General features: G+C 49.2%; 1 protein-coding gene across 6 annotated transcripts in view; it reads left to right on the forward strand.

Moving 5' to 3' along the window:
- Window positions 1–21,117, forward strand: part of LOC103172975 (engulfment and cell motility protein 2) — a 56,618-nt gene that overhangs the window by 11,454 nt on the left and 24,047 nt on the right. For 2 of the 6 annotated variants that reach the window (XM_042341739.1, XM_042341740.1), the window contains 7 exons: window positions 12,529–12,686; window positions 13,468–13,508; window positions 13,624–13,696; window positions 14,813–14,863; window positions 16,415–16,584; window positions 17,218–17,317; window positions 18,254–18,405. In XM_042341739.1, coding sequence (XP_042197673.1) covers window positions 12,609–12,686; window positions 13,468–13,508; window positions 13,624–13,696; window positions 14,813–14,863; window positions 16,415–16,584; window positions 17,218–17,317; window positions 18,254–18,405 — 665 coding nt within the window. In that variant the 5' untranslated portion in view covers window positions 12,529–12,608. Of the gene's footprint in view, window positions 1–9,787; window positions 9,939–12,528; window positions 12,687–13,467; window positions 13,509–13,623; window positions 13,697–14,812; window positions 14,864–16,414; window positions 16,585–17,217; window positions 17,318–18,253; window positions 18,406–21,117 lie in introns of those variants that run through there. The other 4 variants (XM_042341741.1, XM_042341743.1, XM_042341742.1 and 1 more) reach the window with 4 other exon arrangements.

The following is a 21,117-nucleotide window of genomic DNA, read 5'->3' on the forward strand; positions in this document are numbered from 1 at the left end:
GGGAGCTCGTGCCAAAACAGACGTGTTGAAGAAAGACCAGGGAAATGGGATTGGATGATAGAATTCCAAACAGGGAAGGTATAATGGTCTGATTTGTTGTTGTTGAGAGGACAGGGAGGTGTCATTGCTGATGTCCTCGGAGTCACTTGAGCAGAGAACCCAGCAGCGTGAGGAGAGAACTGAGTGAGGTGGATCAGAGTGAGAATTCTGTTAAGGACTTTGGTGAGAGTGGGAATTCTTCAGCAAGAGAGATACCAGAGAGCAAGAAAGAACTCTTTCATTCAGCAGAATTTGGTGAGAGTCCAAAATTCAGTGCAGAGGGGGAAAGAGGTGCATAATTATAAAATATGTAATAGTTATATTAAAATAATATAAAACATGTCTGGGAATATGGCAGGGCAGCTGAGACCGGTTGCATGCACAATGTGTGCTGTGTGGGAACTCCAGGATGCTTTGTGTGCCCTGACAAACACATGTTTAGGAAGTGCCTCCGGCTGCTCAAGCCTGAGCTCAGGGTTACTGAGCTCGAGGAGAGGCTGGTGTCACTACATAGCATACGAGAGGCTGAAGATTTCATGGATCGAACGTTTCAGGAGGTGGTCACCCCACGGCCACAGAGGGTTCAGAAGGAGAGTGAATGGGTGACCACCCAACATGGTAGGAAGAGGGGACGGGCAGTGCAGAAATCCCCTGAGAGTGTGGTACTCATAAACTAGTTCTCTCTACTGAATACCGGTGAGTGATGACACCTCTGGGGAGGAGAGTCAAAAGCAAACAGATGCACAGGGGGACATAAGGAAGAGTGTGAATGCAATTGTCATTAGTGACACAATGCTAAAAGGAGTAGATAGGTGTTTCTGCAACCAACGACGTGACTCTCACATGGTATGTTGCCTGCCTCTCTGGTGCCAGGGTTGAAGACATCACAGAACCTGTGCAAAAAGGGAGTTAGGAGGTCAAGAGGTAGGGTGGGGCGACACCATGGAGGGCTTTGTAGGTGAGGACCAGGATCTTGAACTGGATCCTCTGAAGGATAGGGAGCCAATGGATTCGGGAGAGAATGGGGAGATGGGGTCACGGAGTTTGGTGCGGGAGAGGACACGGGCTGTAGAGTTCTGGATTATCTGCAGCCTGTGGAGGGAGGAGTTGGGAAGGCTGACAAGCAGGGCGTTTGCATGGTCGAGCCTGGAGGTGATGAAGGCATGAACAAGAGGTTCAGCGGCCGAGGGGTGAGGTAGTGGCAGAGTTGAGCGAGGATAAATCACTTTATTGCGTCATTGATATTATTGCAAAGCCCCTTCACATGTATTTTGTGAGAGTAGGTGTGAATATCGGACTGTCCTCTACCCCTCTTGATCCCAAATCCCAGCTCGGGTCCAAATCCCTGACTTTCCAGCTTCTTGGGATGTCCTTTTGATGTGAAAGGCGCTGTGTCAATGTAATTTGTTGTTGTTGGATCAGCTCTGTTCACACAATCAGAGTAGCACCGTTTGTCAGATTCAGCATTTTGTGGGTTTACTTTTTTTTGCAAAGTCTGACCCAGGTTTTTAACTTGAAACAGGGCCAATACCTCATCTGATCCAGTATAGCTTTTGTGCTCCTAGCACGAACTGTTTCCATGGTAATTGCACACATACTCCTCGGGGTCCTTCTGCTTCCTACACACTTTCTCTTCCAGCGAGAGGAAGTTATTTAATCTCTCTTGTTCACTCTCTCTCTTTCTCCCTCTCCTCTTTCTCTCACATGCTTTCTCTTGCTTTCTCACTCACTTTCTCACTCTCCCATGTTGTCACTCTCGCATTCTGACTCTCTTGCTATCTGTCCTCTCTTGTTTTCTCTCACTCTCTTTCTCTCTTGTTCTCACTCTCTTCCTCTTGTGTGCGCTCTCTTGTTTCCTTTCTGTCTCACTCTCTTTTCCCTCAATGCAAAATTGCTCAGTTTAATATAGATGACCTGAACTTGGGTATAGGGAATACAATTTCCAAGTTTGCAGTTGATACTAAGCTAGGAAAACTATCAAACAGTGAGGAGGATAGTAGCAGACTGCAAATGGACATAGACAGACTGGTAAAGTGGGCAGACACGTGGCAGATGAAGTTTAATATGAAGAAATGCGAAGTAATGCATTATGTGAGGAAGAATGAGGAGAAGCAATATAAGCTGATGGTACAATCTTAAAGGGGGTGAAGGGACAAAGAGACCTCGGGGTTCATATAAGTAAATCTTTGAAGGTGGCAGGACAGGTAGATAAAGCTGTTAAAAAACCATACGGGATACTACGCTTTATAAATAGGGGCATCGAATACAAAAGTCAGGAAGTTATGATGAACCTTTATAAAACACTGGTTAGGCCTCAGCGAGAGACTGTGTTCAGTTTTTGGGACCACGTATAGGAAGGATGTCAAGGCATTGGAGAGGGTGCAAAGGAGATTTACCAGAATGGTATCAGGAATGAGGGACTTCAGTTATCAGGAGAGGTGAGAGAAGCTGGAATTACTCTCCTTGGAGCAGAGAAGGTTAAGAGGAGACTTAATAGAAGTTTTCAAAATTATGAAGGGATTCGATAGGGTGAACAAGGAGAAACTATTTCCACTGGCGGGTGGGTCGGTAACCCAAGGGCATCGATTTTAAATAGTTGTTAAAAGAAACAGAGGGGAGGTGAGAACAACAACAAAATTACATTTGTATAGCGCCTTACATGTTGGGAGGACATCCCAAGGAGAAACTTTTTTTTACACAGCGAGTTGTTCGGATCTAGAATGCATTGCTTGAAAGAATGGTGGAAACCCATTCGATAACAACTTTTAGGAGAGTAGATAATTAATTATTTGAGGAGGACACGTCTGCAGGGCTATTGGGAGGGAGTGGGGATTGAATTGGATAGCTCTTTTCAAAGAGCACAGACACGATGGGCCGAACGGCCTCCTATAATTCTATGATTCTATGATTAAGAGAAAATTGAACTAAGCAGCATTCCATTATGTTAGATGAGTCAGCTTTTGCCCACAAACTACAGTCACTGCACTTTGCAGTCTATCCTATGAAATGCCTTGAGATATCTCAACGATGTGATAAGGCGTTGTATCAAAAAAATGCGAATGCATGGAGAGGACACAGCTTTAAAAGATCCTCGTCAAAAGAATTAAAGGCAAGGTGTTTAGAACTGATGAGATGAGCAAGAAACAGTTTTATTGCAATTAGCAAGTCAGATCGGAGGCCTGAAATATCTTGTGGCCTGAAAGAGGAGAGGGAGTGAGCGAAAACAAGAGAGAGCATGCCAGAGGAAGAGAGTGGGACAATTGACTCAAAAGTTTTAAGATCGTGCAGAATTTTGGTAAATTGCCCTAATTAATAAACGCAAGGATTATTATTCATTTGGAAGTCGGTTCTTAAAAGAAGAGCTGTGGAAAGACGGCTTGCAAATTGAAACCGAATCGTTAAGAATCTTCCAAAATTCTGCACAACATGTCAGGGCAATGGTCTTAAGTGTAAGACGAGGAGGAAGTTCAGGCCTATGCTGCTGGGTGTGTGGCGGTTTATTTGAGGGTCAGCCTCAACCATTTCACCCTGAAGAAATGTGCTCATTCCAGACAACCTGCAGACAGACAGAGACGAGAGCGACCCCAAACTGGGGATTGAAACGTGCAACTGTACCACCGTGTCACGCAGGGAGTGTGTAGCGTGTGCGAGGGAGAGAGAGAGAGTGTGTGTTGTGAGAGGCTGATGGAAGATTAAGCACGCTGACCCTTCACAGTGGTGCCACTGTGCTGAAATGTCACAGCAGAATCCACAGGCTTAGATGCGTGTTAGAGAGAGAGAGAGAGAGAGAGGCTGCTCGTTGATTGCCTGGCGGGATTGCTGAACTGCACCACAGGAATCTCTGATGTCAGGGCTTTCTCCCACCCAGATCTGCTACCGATAACCCAGAGACCACCCTCAGGATGTGATAAATCTCAGATCAAATCCTTGGGCTGTCAAAAGAGCATGTGTGCAGAGCTGAGACCTGTTTCTCAGTCAATCCACCTCTGCTAACAGTGAGTTGTACTGGACTGAAAAGGCTTGTCTTCTTGTAGCAGATGATTAGTTATTTTATTAGTAAGGAGTTATCATTGCTGATGTAACCAATATCATATAGTGATATAATCCTTGTATTCGCTGTAGTGCTTTATCACGTTGTTGAGACGTCTCAAAGCGCTTCATAGAATATATTGTAAAGTGAATTGCCTCTTTTGTCAATTATTTCCAAATTTGAGTCATTAATCTGTGCCCCTGTCTGACTGCATGGGGGCGGGGGGGGGGGGGGGGGGTAATAATACTGTTTTGCTAAAATCACTGTGATGATGGTCAGGAGGAGTGAGGGGGGGGTGAGTTGGGCAGACGAAGGGATTAAAATCACACGGCCAGACTTTAGTTGCAAACTGGAAAATGACGTGGTTTTTTACACAGCGGATTTTCACGTCACTCACAACAGCAACGAGACTCGCACATAGGAACATATATAGGAACAGGAGTAGGCCATTCAGCTGCTCAAGCCTGTTCCACCAATCTATTAGATCATGGCTAATCTCAACTCCAATTGCTATTAATACAATATTTATTAATATTAATAAAAACATATTGATTCCTCGAAGAGTTTATCGTGCTGTGTCCCTTTTGGGTCTGTTTGTATATTCCTTGGAGACGCTGAGAATGACAAAGCTGCAGACTGTCTCAGGGAATCCGTGGCCGAGACACACACACACTCTCTCTCTCTCTCTCTCTCTCTCAGCTGAGTAGCAGCTCTCTGGGACACTGATCCCTTTCACTGCTCCTCATTAGCTGTTTTTCCATGCATTTCCCTCTCTTTCTCTCTCCGCGGAACCCTTTCATTTCCCTCCTCCAATCCCATGCTCCCTGCATGCTTGGGATTAATTTCCTGTTCAACAAAGCCGAGTTCGTCTCTATTCTTTAGCCGTGTTTATCCTGTATTATGTGGGCTTTTGCTAAAATAGAACTTCAACCGTCCGGGGACACAACAAAACCAAGATCTTATTCAATGTTTGCAATTAATTCAATGCAGGGCAGGGATTTTTCCCACTCAGCTCCTGTTAATCCTGCCCTAATGCCCTAATGAGTAAGGTGGTCTAGCTGGACAAGCAGTGGGAAAGCTTGCCAGGCAGTTCTCTCAATGGAAAGCTTTGATAGTTAAACTTGGGCAGGTACCCCAACGAACACTCTGGGGCCCTCAAGCCTTGGCTTTTATCCGCCTGCTAATGTTTGGAATCCTGTCGCATGGTGCACTCGCCTTGCAAGCGAGAGGACCTGGCTTCGATGCCTAGGCGAGGCAAAATCTTAGGCAAGTTTCCTTACTCCTGCATATCTGTTTATCTAGCAGTAAAATAAATTGGTCACTTCAATCCACAGCTGTTTGTGGGACACTGCTGTGCGCAATTGGCTGTCGTGTTTCGCCCACAAAATTCACAGTCAATTCACTTTATAGTATATTCTGTGAAGAACTTTGAGACGTCTCGAAGACATGATAAGGCTTTATATCAAGCGCAAGGATTATTATTTTGTCCACAAATATACAGTGAATCCACTTTACAGTGTATTCTGTGAAGCGCTTTGAGACGTCTAAACGACGTGATCAGGCGCTATATCAAATGCAAGGATTATTATTATTTACTTCCTCTCATATCTCGAGGCCCTGGGAGAGACTTGACTTCCCATTCTCTCTCTACAGATTCCGAGCTCTGATCTTCTTCCAAGAAACTGTCTTTTCATTTTTTTCTCCTTTTTTTGTTTCTTTCTGTGGTTTTACCCGTGCCCCACTTGTCATTTCTCTGAAGGCATTGTGTCCAGTTCTTCCAACCTTGTCTTCGAGGAATGTTTGATGCTGGTTTATTCTCAGTATTGTTTCCTATTTTTCTGGTTAAAAAAATTGTGCCCAGCTGTTCCTCAAAGGCTTGCAGAGGAACCCTCCATTTCCGTCACAGGAAATCTGTTGCTTTTCATGGCTTGCTTTCCAATCGTTGGCTGCTTTAACACTTGGCTGTCTTGGCGCCAAACGTAGGGAGTTTGTCTAACTCAGCTCTGCGCTCTGTAGCTTATTGTTCCTCCTGTAGAAAACAACCGAAAAATGTGCAGAGGCTGAAACTCTGATACTCACAGCAAGTCGATCAGCATTTGAAATGAAAGCTGGGTTAGGCTATGGCTCTGGTGCACCGTGCCTGATATTAGGCATGTACGGCTTCTCAGCATGAAAGGCAGCTATAATAATAATAATCCTTACATTGTATATAGCACCTTATCATATTGCTGAGAGGTCTTAAAGCGCTTCACAGAATATACTGTAAAGTGGATTGACTGTATATTGTGGGTGAAACGGGGGAGCCAATTGTGCACAGCAGTGTCCCACAAACAGTTGTGGATCGAATGGCCAAATTTATTATAATTTATTTGTTTAGTTTTGGAAGGATCATTAGATCGAAAAGCGATCCACCAATCGACTAACAACCGGGTTGCTACTTAAGGCTAGGAAACAAAGGCGTGTGGAGTAAGGAAACTTGCCCAAGGTTTTGCCCTGCCTAGGCATCGAAACCAGATTGCTCTTGCTTGCGAGGTGAGTGCTCTAACCACTACGCTATAGCTGGAGAGAGTTCCGCTTGTGTGAGTAAAAACAGTTAGATGTTGAGGTGGACCCTCTGCAGAACCTCAAAACATAGCAAGTGTAAAATGTCTGCTGTGTTTGCCTACAAAATACAATCAGTACACCTGACATAAATCCTATGAGGTGCTTTTTAATGCTTTTTGATTAACGTGATAAGGCGCAATATCATATGCAAAGATTATTACTATTAAAAAATGACCAAATCTCATCTCGGGTGTTGATTTGACCACTATTACGCCCTTTGCCATTTTGCTCTTGTTTCTCTACAAGTCAACAGCCCACATCTTCTTGTGCATGTTATTTATACTGAGTCTGTTAGTTGTTGCCGCTCAGACCAGCCCATTTAAAGCCACCTTGACCTGAGGTGCAAATAACCCTCTTTGCAATCCGACAAAGAAGCTGTGATAAAGTGCAAACTTTTTGTTGTATTCGTGTCTTCCTGGTAAACCACACTCTCAGCACGTTTCCTGCTGTGGTCAAACTCTCAGCATCAACGTCAAGCTGCTTGATGTTAATATCAATGAGCTTGTGGCAGCTGCACTAAATGGAACCTATTCTAACCCCAGACGACTGAGCGCATTTTTGATGTGGCACAGTGATAGCTATTGTCACTAAACAAAACTGACTGTATTATCAGAGTATAGAATCGGGGTTGGCTAAAGTTATCTGATGGACTTCCTGCTAAAGCAACGTGGAGATTGTGCTATTGGTATCCAGGATGGAAAAAGATCCCAGTCCTCTCGCAGTGGAGCCTGATCCATCACTGGTGGAGGTGCATCAATGACCATGTCTACAGAGATGTTATCTTACGTGTGTCAGCTTGGCTCAGTGGTAGCATTCTCGCCTCTGAGTCAGAAGGTTGTGGGTTCAAGCTCCATGCTGTGCACAATTAATTGGCTGCTGCATTTCGCCTACAAAATATACATTTTATATATTTATAAAATCTGGCACTGTGTCTGGCAAACGTCATTTTATAGTATATTCTATGAAGCGCTTTCCGACGTCTCAAAATAGGGTAGATTCGGGGTGGGGGGGGGTTGTTTTCTTTTTTGGGGGAATCAGTTATGATTAAGGGAGAAGATGAAAGGAATTTCTTCACTTAAGAGGGTCATTAGGGTTTGGTTTGGAATTCATTCTGACACTACTGGTATTGAGACTGGGTCAATGGAATCATTCAAAAAGCAGCTGGATAAACATCTGAGCAGTAAAACATTATGGGAATGGACTGATAGAAAATTTATCAGTGGCACAGACATGAGGGAATGTGACCCCCTTCGGAACTGAGGTTTTTTATTCCTTTGCTGTGTTCCAGAACACAGACATGTTTTGTTTGTCTCCTGAAGGAGATGGCTAATGTCTGGGTATGACTCCATGATTCCCAACACATGGCTCTTCGCATGGACAGCGACTATCGACCTTGCGTCAAGCAAAGCATGAAATATAGCTCATGGAGAAAATAGTTTCAGTTTTCAAGATTTTTGTTAGATAAGGTTACCAAGGGATATGAAGCAAAGGAGGGTTAATGGAGTTGAGGTACAGATCAGCCATGATCTAACAGAATGGCGGAACAGGCTCGAAGGGAGACACGAGCAGAGAGTAACTTCCTTCTCTTTTTGAGTCGTGCAGTGGGATCTTTAAAGTCCACCTGAACAAGTAAAGGGAATTACAGAACATTGGTTTATCGTCTAATCTGAAGGACAATTTGTACCGGGGGTGGGGGTCTTTCAAATGGAGCACAAACAATTTGTGAATGCAGTTGAGTTTAACACTGAGATTTAAATGGATTTGAATTATATAGTGGACAAGTTGTGAAGTATGTGTGTGGTCATGCCTTTGAGGTTTCAATCTTGTGCAATCCAGAATGAGCCGGGTTTTCAAAGGGAATTCAGGAAATCATTTTATCTCCTCAGCGACCACTGCTGATTGGTGTTCCCTTTTCTAAATGCACGTGTTTCACCCTCTTCCTCATTTTCTGAATTTAAATGACTGTTGACTTCGCTGGCTGAATAGGGAACCATCCTGCTGATAAACAATCTTACTGCGTACTGGAAACATGGTGCCAAACATACTCCCACATCCACACCAAATCAATGTCAATGGTTAATTGTCAATTACTCTACAGAAATATGCACTAATTGGGACTGGTCCCTTCGTGGAAAAGAAAACAATAGGATATTAATGGCGTGTACGTGTGTCTGTCTTTGTGCGTGAGGACAGCCCCAGGTCCCTTTATCAGTCCTATAGGTGGACACGCAGATAGTCACTTCCCAATTCCGGATAGTCTCAGTCACAGCTTGTCAAGAGGTTTCCATTGAGAGGGCTGTCTGGCAAGCTTCCCGCTACTTGTCCAGCTGCTTAGGGTTTTGGCTTGCAGGGTTAACAGGAGCTGAATGGGAAGAATCCCTGCTCCCTGGAGACTGACTGGTCTGCACTTCTAAGACCTGCCAATGAGTCAGGCTAGGCTCTGCTGTCATTAGCAGTGTCCTGGAATACCACAGTCACTTGTTTCATGGCTGTTTGTGGGACAGTGCTGTGTGCAATTGTGTGGTTGCTTTTGCCCACAATACGTTGTCCCTTCATTTCACAGTAAATCCTGTGAAATGCTTTGAGACGTCCTTTCGACATGATAAGGTGCCATACCAAATGCAAGATTATATTATATTTTCATCATCGTTATTCCTCCCTCCAGTTTCTTCTCCTCTTCTCCTGACACACTGGCCGATGCTGTGCTGTTGACACAGCACTCCAGGTGGATTTCCTGGGCAGTGAGTGGTGACAGGTTGTACGTCAGTGACCATATTGTTGCCCTCTGGGTGTGCCTTACCTGGTGTGCGCCCACAGGCAGCCTGAGCCTGTATCGAGGGAGGGAGGGAGGGAGGGAGGGAATGGGAAGTGGTGAGATATGTTGAGAAAGTGTGTGCTCATCGCTCCAAATGCAAGCTGCTTCACGTACATCACCCGTGTCAACCATCCAAAACCACAGCCTCTTCAAGAGTTGCGCAAGGAAGGAAGTTGTAGAGACACAGAGCTTCGTGGAGGTGAAATGAATGAAAAGCAGCCGTGTGAGGCCGGCTGAGCTCAGCACAGCGAGAGAGAGAGAGAGAGAGAGAGAAAGACAGAGAGAAGGAGAGAGACACTGCAGAAGATAGAGGGAGAGAGGGGAAGAGAGAGAGGACAGGGAGGAGACGCGAATGTAAGTAACAGTGGCTGATGGGATCAGGATGATGGTTCAGTGACTAAATACAACAAAAATCAAAACAGATGGCCCTTGGATATTGCTGATCTATCAGTGAGTTATTGTGTGTGGTTGGGGTTGTTGCGGGGTCTTGGGGGCGGGGGTGGGGTGGGGCAGGGGGGAGATGTCGAGGGAAGCGATGTTCTTACAACAGACGCTGTTGTGTTTGTCTGATATCGAACGTTTTTAAGTTCCGAGAGGCGGGTGTATTTCGGTACGGCACTGCGGGTGTCACTGTGTGTGTGTGCGTGTGGCACTTTGTGTGTATCTGGCACTGTGTGTGTGTGCGTGTGGCACTGTGTGTGTGTGTGTGTGTGCACTGTGTGTGTATGCATGTGTGTGTGGCACTTTGTGTGTGTCTGGCATTCTGTGTGTGTTTGTGCGTGTGGCACTGTGTGTGTGTGCGTGTGCGTGTGGCACTGTGTGTGTGTGTGTGCGAGCGTGTGGCACTGTGTGTGTGTGCGCGTGTGGCAGTGTGTGTGTGTGTGGCACTGTACCCCTGTCAGTATGAGGCCGATTGGAAGCCGTGATAACGTTTTGTGCTGCAACTGAGCTGCTGATAACTGCTCGGCCGTTGACACCCAGCTCCCTTTCTCTCATGCTGGACATTTACTCGGGAGTGAAATATGTCCTTGTTTGTTTAGCCGGGTGTCTGACACATACGGAAACCCATCACCAGGCTTAAGAGTATCTAAACCAAACTGAGATTTCCACGCAACCCACCGACACATGGAAATCCCAGAGATAGATTGTGGGAATGGAATGTGCACTCTCTCCCTGGAGGGACTCATCCAACTTACCTAATTCCAGAAAGTATTAGGTGTTGGTTGGCAAGAGCCGAGGCTTGAGGACCCCAGAGTGTGCATTGGGGTAACTGCTCGATTCTAACCAGCTAAAATCTCATTGCTACTGTTGTCTGGCAAACTTTCCCGATGCCTGTCCAGCTAGAACCAGCCTACCCATTAGGGCTTTGGCTTGCAGTATCAGAACGTTCGCCTCGCCAGTGAGAGGATCCAGGTTCAATTCCCGGGCAAGGTTAAACCTTAGGTGGGTTTCCTTACTCCACACGTCTCTGTTTATCTAGCAGTAGGAAGGAGCCAACAACAACAACAGAATTACATTTGTATAGTGCCTTTCACGTCAGAAGGACATCCCAAGGCGCTGGACAGACAGAGTTACGGACCTGAGCTGAGGGTCGGGGTGGGGGAGGGCAGTGGTGGGGAAGCAGGGAGATCGAACGCACTGTCAAAGAGGAGGGTCTTGAGGTGGGTCTTGAAGATGGCGAAGGAGGAGACGAGACAGAGGGACTGCGGGATGGAGTTCCAGAGGGTGGGGGCAGAGTGCCGGCAGGCCCGCCCACTGATAGTGGGGCGAGCGAAATGGGGGACATGAAGCAGGCCGGAGCCTGCTGAGCGGAGGGAGCGGGCAGGATGGTAGGGGGTTAGGAGGTCAGAGAGGTAGGGGGGAGCAAGACCGTGGAGGGCTTTGAAGGTGAGGACCAGGATCTTGAACTGTATCCTCTGTGTGATGGAAAGCCAGTGGAGTTGGGCGAGGATGGGGGTGATAGGGTCGCGGAGCCCAGTGCAGGAGAGGACACGGGCTGTAGAGTTTGGATGATCTGCAGCCTGTGGAGGGAGGAGTTGGGGAGGCCAACAAGCAGTGAGTTTGGGTAGTCGAGCCGCGATGTAGCGAAGGTGTGTATGAGGGTTTTGGTGGCCTGCGGTGTGAGACGGTGTCGGAGCCAGGCGACATTGCGGAGGTGGGGGAAGGCAGAGCGTGTCATGGTGCAGATGTGGGGTAGAAAGGATAGTTGAGGGTCAAACAGGACCCCAAGATTCCGGACTGTCTTAGTAAGGTGGAGTGTGCAACCATGGATGGTGATGCTGTCAACGCCTGAGGTGTGGAGGCGCTGACGGGAGCCAATCAGGAAAGCCTCGGTCTTATTGACATTCAACTGAAGAACGTTAGCTCTCATCCAGGACTTGATGTCTCATAGACATACTGTCAGCACAGCAGTGGGTCCTGGAGTCAAGGGTGGAGGCAAAGAGGTAGAGTTGGGTGTCATCCGCATACATGTGGAAGTTGACCCCATGTCTGCGGATGATGTCACCAAGAGGGAGCATATAGATATTGAAGAGGAGGGGACCAAGGACAGAGCCCTGAGGAACGCCACACGAGACGGTCCAGGGGCTGGAGGAGAAGCTGCTTGAGAGGTACGATCTGAACCAATCAAAGACAGAGCCGTAGAGGTTGAGGTGAGAGGAGAGGCGGTGGATGACGATAGATTGGTTGATGGTGTCGAAAGCAGCAAAGAGGTCAAGGCGGACTAACAACCAGCTTGTTAGTCGATTGGTGGATCGCTAACCGGGGTAAAAATCCCTCAATAATAAATAAATAAATACATAAATACATACATAAATAATTGTTCACTCAATCCAGTGTTTGTGGGACACTGATGTGCACAGTTGGCTGCCGCGTTTCGCCCACAAAATAAATATACAGTCAATTCACTTTACAGTATATTCTATGAAACGATTTGCGACATCTCTATGACGTGATATCAAATGCAAGGATTATTATTATTATTATGGATGTTGGTGGGTGTGATGAGTGCCCTAACTTTGCCCTGTGTGTCTCACTCCAGGTTTGATGTGAGGCGATGCTCTGAATCCTTAAAGCTCTTTCCCATCCCCAGAACCCGCCTTGGCTTGGAGTCTCACCACCATGCCCCCTCCGTCTGACATCGTGAAGGTTGCCATCGAGTGGCCTGGTGCCAACGCCCAGCTGATCGAAATCGACCAGGTGAGGAGGCGGGGAAAGGGGGAGGGGGTGCGTGCACATGGTCACTCTTGCACACTTTTGCATACTCTCACTCACACACACTCTCCCACTCTCGCAGACACACTTTCACATATAGTCTCACACACACACATTCTAAGGCACACTCTCACACACCCTCTCGCACTCACTCACACAACCTCTCACTCACTCACTCACTCACACTCACTCACACACTTTCACTCTCACACAGCCTCTCACTCTCACACAGCCTCTCACTCTCACACAGCCTCTCACTCGCACTCTCACCCTCTCACTCACACTCTCACTCACACACCCTCTCACTCACTCTCGCACTCACTCACACACCCGCTCACTCACACACTCACTCACCCACACACTCTCTCACTCTCACACAGCCTCTCACTCTCACATAGCCTCTCACTCTCAACACACCCTCTTGCCGGAAAGAGAGTTTGAAGCCAGGACACTAACATTGATGCTGTGATGGGGGGATGATAGGCTGCATGCTATGGATGGATGAGATCGATCGGGCTGAAGAACCTTCTTCATCCAGACGGATCTTGTGATCTCGTGCGTGCCTGTGACTAAGCTAAAAAAAAACTTCCAGTTGCAAAGAAAAGTGTGTTTTGCACTCAATAAAAGGCTGTGAACGGCTGACCTCTTTGTGATTTCACATTGGTTCTGAAATGCTCCACTTTTAGTGATCTGGGAGGAAGCTCTGCTCGCGGTAATGAGGAACTTGCCGATCAGTTTGTTCATTGTTACTTTCTCCCTCTTACAGAAGAAACCGCTGACTGCGATCATCAGGGAGGTTTGTGATGGGTAAGTGCCTGAGTCAGCACGATTTGTATTGTGGAGCCGGGCTGGGGGTGGGCTTGTGTGTGTGTGTGTGTGTGTGTGTGGGGCTGGGCTGACTGACTGACGCTGTTTATCACAGGTGGACACTGTCAAACCCTGAACACTACACCCTGCGCTATGCTGACGGGACACAACTCTATATCACTGAGAAGGTCAGGCTCCTCTCATCCTAAAGTCTACCGTGCATGTGTGTGCACGTGTGTCCGTCTGTGTGTGCACGTGCGCATGAGAGTGTGTCCTTCTATGTGTGCGTGTGCACGTGTGTGTGCATGTGAGTATGCGTGTGTGTGTGTGCCTGCGTTCACGCACGTGAGTGTAAGCGTGCGTGCGTGCATTCGCGTGTGTGTAACTGGGGAGGCAGTGAGAGAGTTAACGCTATCTGTGTGAAAGTGCCTTACAACCTTGTGCCTCCACAGTTGCTACAATAATCATAAGCCACAGATGTAATCACGAGTGTACTTGCCACCCCACCTCCCCTCCCTGCAGCAAGTCAGGTTCCTATCCAGAGAGGAGACTTTGCTTGTCAGCACCATTCAGCAGTGACCTCCTGAGCGCACTCTGCAGATCAAGCCCAAGCCATTATACATCTTGTGCTCTTTTAATCTTCTCCAGCTGTAAAGCTCTAACCTACATTCTCATTCCCCTTCGATTTGCCTGAAATGTGATACTCTTGGAGAACGTCTAGCAATGTTTGGTGTAAGATTAGCCTCTCAAAGGGCTTCACAGAACACGCTGTAAAGTACAGTGACTGTGTGTTTTGCGGGTGAGCCTTCCGGCCGATTTGCACACGACAAACAGCCGTAGAGCGAGCGGCCAACATTATTTGGGGGATGTTAAAAGATCCCATGGCTCTGTTCGAAAAGAGAAGGGAGTTTCAATCCCCCAAATAAAATTGGTCACTCACCTCACTCCGTGACCGTTTGTGGGACACGACTGCGCAAATTGGCTGCCGCATTTCACCAACAAAATACACGGTCACTCCACTTTACAGTGTATCCTGTGAAGTGCTTTGAGACTTCTCAATGCTGTGATAACGTACTGCATCAGATGCAATTATTATTATTGTTGTTGTTATTGTCAAAGTGGGTGACACTCATATCGGAGCTCAGAGTTACCATTGAATAAGGGCCACTTGGGTGAGGTAAAGGTGGGGAGTGGCCCATGGAAGTGGGGAGGAGGGGAGCAAGGAATCAAACTCCTCGCACACGAGGAAAGTAAGTCTTATTTGTTTTTAATGCTTTACTGTTTCCTCTCCTGATTCTTTCTAGACTCGCAGTGAGATCAAAAATGGGACCATCCTGCGGCTGGCCATCTCTCCAGTAAGTATTAATGATGTCCCACCCGAGCCCAGCCCATCCCACCCCAGCCCAGCCCGTCCCACCCCAGCCCAGCCCGTCCCACCCAGCCTGTCCCTGTCCTAACTGCCCCTCTCCCCCGGTGTCTGGATCACTAGTTACCCCATCAGTGGATTATTCCCACTAATCAGTGACTGGAAGGAACAGAGGATAAAGTGTGAAAGGAAGTAACAGGGAGGTGAGCCACATTCTTTACACAGAGGGTGACTGGAATGTGGAATTCTTTGCCAATTCCGTGCCTCGAGGCTCAAAGTCGAAGTATTATTCTAAAAGGGGAGGTTGGATCGAAGCTTCAAACAGAGAGAGATGTTGTAGAGTTTGAGGCGTGAACAGGAGAGTGGCATTAGACTAGACGCCTCACGTACAGACCTGATGGATGGGCTGTCTCTGAGCTGTCAGCCTCTATGATTCTATGCAAGGTATAAATTTAACAAAAAAGACAAAGCAGGAAATAGATCCGTTGAGTCCAGACACAGAGAATTCCTCACATTCCGGGAAATCGCGCTGTGTCTGGAATGGGACACTGGCTCCCCTGGAGCGAAGCACCCTGCTTACATAATTCCAGAGAGCCTCAGGTGCAGGTTGGTGAGATCCGAGGCTTGGGGAGGGGGTGGGGGAAACTTGAAGTGTGCTTTGGGGTGACTTGGTGTCTAACCAGCCAAACACGCATAGCTTGCCGTTGAGAGCGCTGCCTGGCAAGCTTTTCAGCTGCTTGTCCCACAGCTAGGACCAGGAGGCGAAAAATACTGAGAAAATCGAAGCCCCAGCCCCCCCACTGCACAGTTACTAGTGTCCGTCTGGCGCAGTCAGGCTTGTTGCTTGTAACTGGGATGTGCTTGTTTCTGAACTCTCTGTCCAGACTCCTCGTGAAAGAGTGAAGCTATATTCCCCAAGGGTATCCGCTGTTCCTGATGGCCCCCCACCGGGGTGTGCTCTCTCATGGGGGTGAAAGGCGCTAATTCAAAACTCTAGCCAGCATACTCACCCGTTCTAAACTCCGTAACCCCCATCATAGCAGTCCTCACCAGGCTCCACTGGCTCCCTATCGCAGAGCGGATCAACTTCAAGATCCTCAGACTTGTCACAAATCCCTTCAAGCCCCTGGTACCTCCCTATCTCTCCGGCCTGTTTACTCCCCACTCCACAGCCCTCCACCTCCGCTCGTCTGGCTGCGGCTTCCTGTTTGTCCCTTATCCCTCCGCTACACCAACGGCGGCTGTGCTTCCAGCCACTACGCCCCAAAACTTTGCAACTCTCTCCCTCAATTCCTCCGCCTAGCCCCCCCACCCCCCCCCCCCCCACTCCTTCCCCATTTTCAGATCGCGCCTGAAGACCTTCCTCTTCGACCGTGGTTACGGTCACCTTCAGGCTCCGCCATTGTTAAGCCTTCCAAGATGCTACTAGGTGCGAAGCGCTTTGTGTAAGTGCAAGATGTTGTGGTGGTGGTTGTTGATGGTTGTTGTTGTTGTTGTTGTCTCGCTGACGCCCCCTCTCTCGCTCTCTCTCTCCCCGCAGTACCGCGCTGCCCGGCAGTTGCTGGAGAGAGTCCAGGCGCCCGGCACAGACTCGCGGTTGGAGGCCCTGAAGGAACTGGCCAAGCTGTCGGCCGACGCCACCTTCGCCACTGAGTTCATCAACCTGGAGGGTATCTATATCCTCACCCTGCTGGTGGAGAGCGGCACCAAGTCAGTAACTGCTTCATACACACCACACCTGTCCGTCTCTACCTTGCTGTCTCTCTCTCTCTCTCCCCACCTCCCCCCCCCCCCCAACCGCTCCCCTCGGGAAAGCTTCCTGACTTCAGCTGTCACGCCACTGTCTGATAGTGTTAGAATTTCGCTAAGTTCTTAAATTCAGACTTCATTTCAAAGCTGTTCTTAACCTGGAGCAGTGGCAGCTCTGTCACCTCTGAGCCAGAAGGCTGAGGGTTCAAGCCCCATGTCGGGACTTGGAATCACATCGTCTAAGATGACACTCCAGTATAGTCCAGGGGGGCGCGGGGTGGGGTAGATTGCTGGAGGTGCCGTCCTTCTGATGAGATCCCGGCTCCTGTTCAAGTGGACGATAAGGATCCCACGGCACTAATTGAAAAGAGAAGGGAGTTTCTCTCTCCTGGTGTCCTGGTCAACAATCCCCCAAGTAAAAAAAATTGATCATTCGTTTGTGGGTCATTGCCGCCTGCAAACACTTTCACTGTCTATGGTTCTGCCTCTGCGCCCCCCCCTCCCCCCACTCCCCCTCTGCCTGTGTATTTTTCTACCGTAAGTCAGTCCACACTGTAACCTGTGGCTGTGTTGTTGACGCTGCCTGTGTTACAGTTTCGGGGAGACGCTAGCATTTACCCTGACAGCGTTCCTGGAGCTGATGGACCACGGTATCGTCTCCTGGGACATGATCTCCACCGCCTTCATCAAGCAGGTAAGCGGAGGGGGGGGAGAGAGAGAGAGAGAGAGAGAGAGCGCCATCCTTGTTGCTTGTCCTTCGTCCCCTCCGCTCCACCGTCAGCATCTGAAACACTCTCCCTCAATCGCTCTGCCTCGCCCCCTCCTTCCCCACTTTCAGGTCACCACAGCGGCAACAACTTGCATTTATATAGCGGCCTTCACGCAGGGTAGAGTCTCTGAGCGCTAACAATATTAGTTTGACCGAGCTTACGGTTACCTACTCCCTCTCCCCAGCTCTGCCTCAGTCTCCGCCAGTGTTAAGCGCTCCCGCATGAAGGGCGCTGTGTAAATGCAGGTTGTTGTCACTGTTGCCCTGTGAGTGAGATAACAGACAATGAACACTTGTGACTGCGGAGTCTGGGAGTAAATAAAGCTCATTGTAATCAGTGTAAAGATGAGGCTGGAGTTTGTGAGCGAGAGAGAGTGCGTGAGAGAGCACAGTGTCTGAGTGAGAGATCGGGTATTTACAGCGGGGGAGGGGAGAGCAGCCTCCTCAGTGGTTCTGGAATGTTCTGCTCGGTCCACAAGCTTTCCATGTGCCCCCGACACTGAGGTTAGGAGCCGGGAAGTAATTCCAGATTTCAGGCTCAGCATCCCGTGGGAAACTGCAGAGGCAGCTTTAGCCGAGATCCGTTCCCACAGCAGAGCCTCCCTCCCTCCCCCTGGCTGCCAGGCTAAACTGACTCACTCCTCTCTTTCCCTCACTCGCTCACTCACTCGCTCACTCACTCACTCACTCACTCACTCACTCACTCACTCACTCACTCACTCCCTCGCTCTCTGTGGGTTCACTGGTATTACGGGGGGGGGGTGTAAGGGGCTTATTCCAGTCTCACTCTGCTGATACTCTCTCTGTGCTGATACCCTACCCCACCCCCTCTCTCTCTCTGTCTCTCTCTCTCCCTGGCAGATTGCGGGCTATGTGAACCTGCCCAGTGTGGATGCCTCTCTGCTGCAGCGCTCGCTGGCCATCCTGGAAAGTATGGTGCTCAACAGTCAGAGCCTGTACCAGCGCGTGGCACAGGAGATCACTGTGGGGCAGCTCATCGCTCACCTGCAGGTGTGAGTGTCCCACGGGGAGTTGGGGGGGTGGGGTGGGGGCAGGGGTTAACGCCCACACATAGCCCGCTCGCCCCCACACACAGTCCGCTCACCCCCACACACAGCCCGCTCACCCCCACACACAGCCCGCTCACCCCCACACACAGCCCGCTCCCCCCACACACAGCCCGCTCGCCCCCACACACAGCCCGCTCGCCCCCACACACAGCCCACTCACCCCCACACACAGCCCGCTCTCCCCCACACAGCCCGCTCGCCCCCACACACAGCCCGCTCGCCTCCACACACAGCCCGCTCGCCCCACACACAGTCCGCTCCCCCCACACACAGCCCGCTCGCCCCCACACACAGCCCGCTCGCCCCCCCCACACAGCCCGCGCGCCCCCGCACACAGCCCGCTCCCCCCACACACAGCCCGCTCTCCCCCACACAGCCCGACTTTTGGTTCGAGGAAGTCCAGCATCGCCTCGAAGTTGGCGTTGGAGGAGGGAATGGGTGAGGCGTGGGAGGGTGGACGGAGGAGCCGGTTGGTGATGGAGAAGAGGAGCCTGGGGTTGTCCTTGGCCTCCAAGATTGTCTTGGAGTAGAACGACGATTTAGTGGAGGCGAGGGCGGAGGGGTAGGAGTCGATAAGGTCCACCCAGACCTGCCGATGGACCGGTAAAATAGATTTGAGCCAGATCCGTTCAGGCCAATCCCCGCAAGCCAAAGCCGTAACGGGTACGGTGGTCCTAGGGTAGGTGGACAAGCAGCAGGGAAGCTTGCCAGGTGGCAATATCAATGGCTACGTGGGTTTATCTGGTTAGACTCCAGGAATTACCCTCAACGGCGTAGCATTTATGCAACTTGAATGTTGTGTGGGCTGCGGCCGCGGTGGCGGTGCAGGGGGACAGCACCCTCTGGTGGGCACAGATTGATTGACGCCGCAGCCACCGTCCTCTCTGCCTTCTCCAGAGAGACAGTGAATCCCCCAAATTATAAAATAATAATCCTTGCATTTGATATAGCGCTTTTCACGTCGGGAGGACGTCCCAAAGCGCTTCACAGAACACACTGTAAAGTGAATTGACTGTATATTTGTGGGCGAACGCGGCAGCCAATTGCGCACAGCAATGTCCCACAAACAGTCGTAGATTGAAAATGACCTTTTTATTATTGTTTTTGGTTTTGGAGGGATTATTATTAGGCTCTGTGTGGAGTAAGGAAACTTTCCCAAGGTTTCGCCCTCTGCCTGGAATTGAACTCAGGTCTCTCGCTTGCAAAGCGAGTGCTCTAACCACTGAGCTACAGGACTCCACAAAATTACCCCTTTTACCCCACTGCTCTTCTTAGAGAATTAGTTTCTAAGTTAATAACTCAGTTAACTTAACTTAGTTGTTTTACATAGTAACGTTTCCCAGGTTCTAAGTTTACTTCGCTATTTCAGTTCCACAATCGGCTTCTCCTCCAGCCCCCGCACCGTTTCGTATCTGCTCCCTCTGGGCGATGTCATCTGCAGACACGGGGTAAACTTCCACGTGTGAGCGGATGACACACACATCTACTTTGCCTCCTGCAGTACCAACTCCAGGTCCACCGATGTTCTATCCACTTGTCTGGCAGACATCAAGGCCTGGATGGGTGTAAACTTCCTGCAGCTAAATGTGGACAGGATGGAAGCCATACTCCTTGGCTCCCGTCAACGTCTTCACTCCTGCGGATCTAAACTCCTCAACCTCCCTGGGCTCTGCCTCAGACTCACCGAATCAGTGCGCAATCTCGGCGTCCGGTTCGACCCCCAGCTGTCCTTCCTTCCCCAACCCACCACCCGGCCCCTCCGTTTGACTGGCAGCGGCCTCCTGCTTGTCCTTCACACCCTCCACTCCGCAGTTTGCGCAGGTTGCGCATTCAGCCACTACACCCCGAAACTCTGGAACACTCTCACTCCTCCCCTCCGCCTTGCCCCCTCTCTCCCCTTTCTTCAAGTCCCGCCTGGTTGTGTCTTTCCATTTTTTTCTTGATTGATTCATGGCGTAAATCAAGAGATATTCAATCAGGAACATTTATTTTGTTGGCCGACCATAAAGGTTGGCCACCACTGTCCTGGACAGAATGGTTTGAGACGCCTCAGACGGTCTGTCCAGCAGGAAACTGAACGCGGAGGAGACACAAACCCTTGGCTTGTTCCTAGTGAAAGGTACCGAGTGACGTGAACAAGGGGCAGAGGAATGAGAATGATTTTACAGTGTCCGAATGTTAGCACAGGGGCGGCTAAAATAATGTTTTATCAGCTCAGCAAACAAGTAACTTAATTGAAGGATACAGAGGAAAAACAGAAGTACACAGGAGGAATATGGAAGATGCTGATTTACAGAACTTCAAGTAATAACGCGTCAGCCTTTGTGTCCACGCTGACTAGAAATCTTCAACAAAAATGATACTTCTGCATTTTGGAAAAGGGAAGTGAGCTCCAGATGAGCTCAAGGACTTTGAGAATGAGGGAAAGCTCAGATAAGCTCCTGACTCTAGGAATCCATTCAGAATCCCATGTCCCCAGTATATATCTCCAGATTTTTTTGTAGTAAAACGATCACTACAACTTGGAGAACAAATCATTGTAGTAGCAAGATTCCGTGCCAAGGTGTCTCTAGGACTGGCCTCCTGCACGTCCCTCGCACCCTCCGCCCCACCGTCGGAGGTCGCGCTTTCAGCCGTTACGGCCCAAAACTCTGG

The sequence above is a fragment of the Callorhinchus milii genome, unplaced genomic scaffold (assembly GCF_018977255.1).
Source record: "Callorhinchus milii isolate IMCB2004 unplaced genomic scaffold, IMCB_Cmil_1.0 Scaffold18, whole genome shotgun sequence".
Taxonomy (NCBI): domain Eukaryota; kingdom Metazoa; phylum Chordata; class Chondrichthyes; order Chimaeriformes; family Callorhinchidae; genus Callorhinchus; species Callorhinchus milii.